The following is a 7,832-nucleotide window of genomic DNA, read 5'->3' on the forward strand; positions in this document are numbered from 1 at the left end:
TAGTAGGAATCCGTCACTTTCTAGATCCTGAGCCCTATGAACATCTTTATCTTCCTCCGCACATAATCCTAATAATACTCAGATTCTTCCCACAGCCAGATTATCCTCACAGCCAGATTCTTAGAAAAGCTGGTCAGAACACAGCTGAACCAAACATGGCCCACGTCATATCGGGAGATTCAACACGCTATTTGTGACTTGTGAGAGCAAACCACACCAGTCACCAGCCTCATTGCCTCAACCCCAAACCAATCCGTCGCAGACACTCAAGGTCGCAGGATGCCGCCGCCGCGTGAGCACCACCAGCCCCAGGACGAAGAGGACGACGATACCGCAGGCGTTGTCAAGCTCATCAGCGCCGAGGGCTTCGAATTCGTTGTTGACAGGAAGGCCGCCATGGTCTCCAACACCCTCCGCAACATGCTCACATCCCCAGGTAGGGTACTCTTCACCTCTTCCATTCCCATCAGCGCGCCGTCCTCGCATCACATCCATCCCTCTCGTCTTCCCCACAGGCGGCTTCTCTGAGACGCGCCAGGGCGAGGTCCGCTTCCCAGAGATCCCCACCAACATCCTCGAGAAGATCTGCCAGTATTTCTATTGGTCGCTCCATTACTCCAGGTTCCTATGCTTACTTTCCACTTTCGACAATCGTCATCTTCTTTCCCCTTTCAGGCTTTCACCTGTAAGACAATAGCCCGCTTGTTACTTTTAGGCAGCCATTCACAGATTGCTTAACCAGTGAAATCTGTCATGGATTGATGCTATTTAGAATCTGTACTACGTTTTTCGGCTCTCCCTCTGCCCCCATTGTTCATTTATGAGTTCTGCAGTAGTTTCGTTTGCTGTAATAAATGCTTATACTAGTTCCTAAATGCCTAAAACTTCAGAGCAAAGGGCTTTCCGATGGATTTGATTTTACCCTCGGTATTCCCGCCACAGTTAGTGTTTAGGATAAAACAAAATATTTGCATCTAATAATCTAGTGAGAACCAGCAACTTCCATCATTCCATGGGTCTTTGTTGGAGTTCACATATTCTCATTGGGAATTATATCCACAAGAATTTGACACATGGCCCATCAGAAGATGGCCTTACTATGTTTTGTAGCATGCATCACTGTTCTGTCTTTTATGTCAATTGTTCAGTGGTTCAAAACACACAAGCGCGAGAATTTAGAATTTCACCTTCTAACGCAACAACTATTAATCTGATTTTAGAATGTTCTTCCACTTTTTTACCTAACTGTTCACATGGTATGATTAGTGTGACCTATTCAGAGAATGCAGAGCTGATTGCATCTTGTCTTATCTTTCTTTACTCTTCTTCTGGCTGGTGATTTACTGTTCATGCTTGTTAGAGTGTGTGTTATGTATGTGTAGGTGGGCTGGCACCGCTGTTGGGCTGCCGGCCTATTAGGGTTAGGGTTTGGGTTTCCCCTAGGTCTATATATATGTAACCATCCTCTATGCAATACAATAAGGGTTTCACAAATTCTTACATGGTATCGGCTAGGTTCACCCCTTCTCCCTCCCAACTCTCAGCCGCCAGCACCCCTACAGCCGCCGACCTCCTTCCCCACAGTTACCGCGCTGTCGTCCCCAGGAGACTCATCCTTCCCTCCCGGGGGCGGCACCCCCATTCAAGCTGCCAGCCTCCCCTCTCTCCCCTGGCCGGCACCACCATCGTGCTCTGAAGCCGACACCGTAGAGGACCGAGAGGACGACGAGTTGGGCTACTCGTACCACCACCGTCGGACAGCGTCGTCGGGCAGGCTCGTCATCGTGCGTCCAAACAAGACCACGGTCCCGACGCCCCGCCCCGTGGAGCTCCCTGCCGAGACCTCGCTACCTTCCTCGACCTCCTCGGACAAGCCACCGGGGCGGCGGGCCGCGTCGGAACTGCTGGAGCCCGAGCCGAGATGTCCTGGGTACATGCTGATGCAGCCGGCCGTGGCGGCACCTCTCCAAGCCCCACCATGTTGTGCGGGGCGTAGGCCCACGACTCGCTCCCTCCGACCGACGTGCAAGGGACCGCGCCGACACCCTCCTCTCCCTCTAGTGTGGCTATGTGGCTCCCCCCATCTGTGTTGTGCTGTCGACGGCCGATTGTGACCCTCCCCTCTCTTCTACGCTGTCGGTGGTGAGCCCCTTCTCCCAAGCACCGTCGGCCTGCTTCCAGCCCCTGACTCCATCCTGGTCGCGGTTGCGCCCACCTGGGGTCTCACCGGCGTCGCCTCCTACGACGCTGCATCTTTCGCCCCCATGGCAGCCAGTGCTCTGTCCCCCATGGCCGCCGCCACCATGTTTCCTGCTCCGGCGAGCAGGATGTTGGCGCCCAGGGCCAGCCTCTCCCCTGCCATGGCTGGCACTGCGTTGTCCCACGCCTCGCCTGAGCACAACGCCTCCCACTTCTTCAAGCTTCTTCCGTCATCGGTGTTGTCCCCCTGCCTGGTTAGATCCGGTGCAGTCCCTGCCTGGTTGGACCCGCTGCCGCCCCCTTCTTCGTTGTCGCCAACGTTGGATCTGTCGCTGCCGCGACCTTCCCGGCTAGATCCACCGTTGTTGCGCCGTTCCCGACTAGATCTGCCGTCTCTTTGGTCGGATCGTCATCTTCATGGCTGGATCCGTCGCTATCGTGGCCTTCCCGGCCGGATCCGCTGTTGCCCCTTCTGTTCCGCCGTCGTCGCGCGGCCACCCTGACCAGCGCAGACGCGTGTGTTGCCACTGGCTTCCCTAGCGGGGCTCCTCGACGACCGGCCGCGGAAAGAAGCAAGAAGGCTCATGAGGCTGTTGTTGTCCCTTTTGCGTCGTCCCGTGATCCCGTCGATCATTGACGCTCAAACGTCGACCCCCAAAGATGACCCCCAAAGAACGAGGCTATTGCTGGGTGTCTCCAAGCCACAGCAGCCCACCACCTCGACTTCAGCTACCTCGGCATTCAGGAACTATCATCTACTTGGAATGCACACCAATCTCTACTCCAACCGCAACACTCGCACCCTCACGTCGGTACGACTGTGGGGGGGATTTCAACCCGTCGGCTCCTACCTTCAGCTTCTGCTCCAGTCTCATCGTTCGCACCCTTACCACACTGCGACTACGGGGGATTTCAACCCGTCCGCTCCTACCTTCGGCTTCTGCTCTAGTCTCATCATTTGTGGTGCTCCCGTTGCCACTGTGGGGGGATGTTAGTGTTTGTTCCTATATGTATGTGTAGGTGGGCTGGCACCACTGTTGGGCTGTCGGCCCATTATGGTTATGGTTTCCTCTGGGTCTATATATATATATAATCATCCTCTATGCAATACAACAAGGGTTTCACAAATTCCAACAGTGCTGATTTCTACTAGTTTACTGGTTGTACCAAGTATTGGACATGAGTCTAATTAGATTATTGTTTAATTTTGGCAAGGTAAGGAACTAAGGATCAACTACGTGTACTGTAACAAGTTGTAAACCATCATAGTTACTTTACCCATTTGACTCATCCATCCCTTTGCTTAGTAAAGAAATAAGGCTTAGGCCTTGTTCGTTTGTGCCGGATTGGTGGGTCGGAACGATTCCTAACCGGATTGCTTCTCTAATTTATATAAACTTTGATTAGCTGGAACGATTCCGGGTGTAATCCGACACAAACGAACAAGGCCTTAGTAAGAATGAATTAAAATCTGGTTGTCTTGGTAACACATATAGTTAATCATGTGATGGCAAAACTGCATGACACGAGAATGGTATATTTGGTGTTTACTGCCTTATGGGCCTCTTGACTCAAGAATTACAAGGGTGATGCTAGTTAAAAATATCATCAAATTTAAGGGCACGTGTGCCTCCTTTAGCTGTTTATTTGGCACTTCGTTTTTTTTCTATTGATTAAGAGTTTTGTGGTCCATGTATATTAATTTTGGTGTGAGGGAGTCAGACAAGGACAATAGGGCCATGGGGACTAAACTACATGCTATGATTAACAAAACTTAAGTGCATGTCAAGATAACTTGAACAAGCTATGTATGTTGTTGGTACATAGGGTTCACTATCATATTTTGCAGAACTGCAGAACTTCATGTTTTCCATGCTGCCAAACAGCTCTGCTAACTAATGAATCATGTGGGGATCCTCTCTTTCTTTCTTTCTTTCCCCACACCATAAAAAGCAATAGAGTTTATGTTTCATTGTATATTCTGTGTTGCCTTGTACAACAAACTCCTATAGGACTAGTAGTCATTTCCATTTTTGCTTAATAGTCATCTAACGTGTACACCTTGATGGTTTTGTCATGCTTTATTATTCTTCTATGTTGGTAGGTAAGGTTGCTGCCTTACTGGTCATGCAAATTTGCCCTAGTTTACTGGCTCGACCATTGTCATGGGATATGTTTATAAATGTTAAACTTGAGCCCAATTGGATAGTTTAATGCTGGCAAGGTAAGAGTTTAGCAGTGTGTAAGCCTCCTAAGTACTTTACTGATTTGTCTTCTCCATCCCTTTGCTTAGTAAAGAGTCGTGACTTAATGCCCATTTATTAGTGATTGAGTTAAAGTTTGGCTGTCTTGGTGATGATTAGTTGATCTGATGATAACTGCATATCACTGAGAATGTAATTTTGTTGTTTCCTACCTGGTGGACCTGCTTAGTCTAGAATTGCCAGTGTAGTGTCAATCGAGAGTTTCCTCAAATAAAATAATTGTGTCCATGCTTCATTTGTAGCTCTTATTAGTTCAACACTTTGGATGTCCTATTGAAGAGTTGTATGGTCCAGAATTTTGATGTGAGGGAGGCAGACAAGGAGAATAAAACAGCGGGGACTAAATCACATTCATGTTTAGCTGATTACAAAAACTTGAAGAGCAGTAGAGCATGTTGAGATAACTTGAACTCCATATGTATGTTAGTTCCTAGGATTCTTGTTGGTGGAATATATGAACCCTGCTCTTAATTGATGTGCGGCTAAAGTAAATTCATTGTTCTGTTTTGGTCTCCACATTGTTATATGTTTGCTAGTTAGCAAACTGAACGTTAGTTTGTGTTCCATTCCATATTGTGCATCGCCTTGTACAACAAACTTTCTATGGGACTAGTAGGCGCCCGTGCCTTGACTGTTCCTGTTTACTATGGAAATGTGAAAGCAGATGCTGTTTCTCTTGAGGTTGTCGGTGTGCTGACTGAATCTCAAATTCGTTTGGTTGTGTAGTGGGAAGGAGACAGCGGAGTTTCCAATCGAACCGGAGATAACCCTGGAGCTTATGATGGCCGCAAACTATCTGGACACTTGATGAGGAGCCTGAGGGGTATAATCCTAGTTTGTTATTAAATATGAAAGAACGAAGCAATGAATACTAGTGAATCTTTCCTTCCATTCGTTTCTTTTTCTTTTTCTTTTTTTTTTTGCATTACATGATGTAACCAGCATACGCTGGATGAAATGCTTGTTTTTTCACAGATTTGATCTGATCTGATCCGATCCAGTGTGGTCTGGCACAATGTAATGTAAAGGTGGGAGGGAAGCAGAAACCAAGGAATACATTTTGCAATCTACAGTGTGTGCTACTATCAACTCTTGGTAGTGTTTTGTTGTCTCCTGGGAGGCCGTGACTGCTGCTGCTGTTTGATGTATGTATTACTTTTTGCTTTGGACGGTTCCGATGGAAAACCGAACGGAGACGCTTTGATATATTGTTGCTGAATTCTGATCGTGTCGCTAACAAATACTGATCCTGACATGTAAAAGGCGAAGGGAAGTTTAGGTGTTGGATGCCTAGTAGTAGGGCATTAATGCGTCCTGCGCAGTATCGATGGGTACCCGTGATTGGATAACTGATTAGTGTATATATATATATATATATATATATATATATATATATATATATATATATATATATATATATATATATATATATATATATATATATATATATATATATATATATATATATATATATATATATATATATATAGTTTTATCTGTGCGCCTTTTATTAAACAAAAAACTTTACCCAATGGATATATAGGTATTAAAACGTTCCATCCTCACCCATACATACTCGTTAGCCCGTGGATATAAAATATCCGATATAAACTTAGCTTAAAAACATAAACTAGTCGTCCATCTATTTTGACTATTTAACAATCTTTTGGATGATAATTTTATAAAAGGCTTAACAACTATTTGATGACCATATAATGAACATATAATGTATTATGTGGTACTATTCTAGTGTTGTTATTTTATCCAATTATTTATGATGTTTTTGAATAGATGATTGAATATGCTAGTAGTTTTGTAATGGTATATAGATGGATATATTTGACATTTGTATATATAAATGTTTAATCTTTGTGATACGGGTGACACATACCCACATAAGTATAGGTACGTGGGTAAATTCATACCTATCAGTGGATATAGATACCCATCAGTGGATATAGATGATCTAACGAGACTATTTTTTTCGTTGTAGGTATAGGTATGTGATATTTTTCATTGTAGATATAGATATGTGATAGTAATATCCGGTGGGTTAGTATGGACACCCTTATCCAAGAAAAAAAGGTATACCAAACAGCCTGTCACGCGCAACCTTTTTAGGACTACATTCTTTTACAGACTAAGGTTGTCTCCAGCAACGTCCCCTAAATTCCGTTCTCTAAAGGAATATTTTCTGTCATTTACAGTACTCTCTAAAAGATTATGTTCTCTATATCTTCTTCATCTCCAGCAGCATCTCCTAAATTCGGTCCTCTATATCTACAATGTTAACAGAATCCATAAATTACAATATTTATTCTACCTTTTGCATATAATTTGAATTTGACTTACCGTACCTATTTAAAAAACGTAATTAACATTGGTCACTATGACAATTTTTGACAACTTACCGTACACGTAAACAGAATTCCGTTCGTTTGTACTGAAATTAAACTTTTACACTTCTTTTTTTACTGCTTTTTTTGTCACATGCGCCGAGCATCCACAGAGAAACACAAAAAGTAAAACTTCTCCATGAAAAAATCTCCTCGGGATCCGTCTGTGCTCGCACAGGGATGATCGACTAGCGTAGAGGATGCAGCTCGTCCGCCACATTTAGCACTTCATCAGCGAACGCTACAATTTAGAGCACCATATACCGGACCTTATTGGAGATATAAAGGAAGTTTGGACACGGTAAATGTAGGGTTCAGTATCGTTTACAGGACCTTGTTAGGCTGTCTCCAACAACGTACTCTATATTCATCCTCTATATCTGTCCTTTACAGTCTCCTCTAAAAGATTTCATCCTCTATATCTCATTTCTCTCCAACAACGTCCTCTATACTCAAATACTCATATTAAAGACATTTTTTAATTTTATTTTTTGTACATACGTATTTATCATACTCTCAAATGTATTATACATATTTTAGTTTTGATAAACCAGTTATTTAAAGTAGTCAAATGGATAGAGGACCGTTTAGAGAAACTCTATATATAGAGAATTAAGCAGCGTTCTCTAAATTTAAAAAACTGTTTAGAGGACGTTGCTGGAGAGCATAGAGGACCGTTTGGTCCTCTATATTTAGGGTAGAGAACACTTTAGGGGGCCTTGTTGGAGCCAGCCTTAGAGCTAGCCTAATATGTAACGGAGAAGGATAGTTAAGTGTGATACTGACATGTGAGCTTCAGATTGCAATGCTTTACTATGCAACTAGTTCCATAATGTAAAGTGAAGTCTCGACTTATAACTTAAAACAGAGTGAATACATTATTCAAGAGTAGGACACGTACTATCTCTGGACCTCAGAAACGACAATGTGTAATAACCTGCTACTGGAAGCAAGCGAACTGAATCAGTCTCAT

General features: G+C 44.1%; 1 protein-coding gene across 2 annotated transcripts; it reads left to right on the top strand.

Annotated features, from left to right (window-relative positions):
* The first annotated feature begins 200 nt into the window (after nucleotides 1-200).
* LOC100283809 (uncharacterized) lies at nucleotides 201-5,685 on the top strand. 2 transcript variants are annotated; one of them, NM_001412586.1, is made up of 4 exons: nucleotides 201-436; nucleotides 516-621; nucleotides 5,190-5,286; nucleotides 5,439-5,601. In NM_001412586.1, exons 1-3 carry the CDS (start codon nucleotides 280-282, stop codon nucleotides 5,269-5,271), a joined length of 345 nt encoding a protein of 114 aa, NP_001399515.1. In that variant the 5' UTR covers nucleotides 201-279; the 3' UTR covers nucleotides 5,272-5,286; nucleotides 5,439-5,601. The 2 variants fall into 2 exon arrangements, with proteins under 2 accessions (NP_001399515.1, NP_001150179.1); NM_001156707.2 differs by having other exon boundaries at nucleotides 5,190-5,685.
* Nucleotides 5,686-7,832: the final 2,147 nt, after the last annotated feature.

Source organism: Zea mays, chromosome 6 (genome assembly GCF_902167145.1).
Source record: "Zea mays cultivar B73 chromosome 6, Zm-B73-REFERENCE-NAM-5.0, whole genome shotgun sequence".
NCBI classification, from domain to species: domain Eukaryota; kingdom Viridiplantae; phylum Streptophyta; class Magnoliopsida; order Poales; family Poaceae; genus Zea; species Zea mays.

Excerpts from the sequence above, each read along its gene's own strand:
- LOC100283809 (NM_001156707.2), top strand. The coding sequence starts at position 280 with ATGCCGCCGCCGCGTGAGCACCACCAGCCCCAGGACGAAGAGGACGAC. Across the intron at positions 437-515 it reads CAACATGCTCACATCCCCAG|GCGGCTTCTCTGAGACGCGC; the intron begins GTAGGGTACTCT and ends TCTTCCCCACAG. Across the intron at positions 622-5,189 it reads TGGTCGCTCCATTACTCCAG|TGGGAAGGAGACAGCGGAGT; the intron begins GTTCCTATGCTT and ends TTGGTTGTGTAG.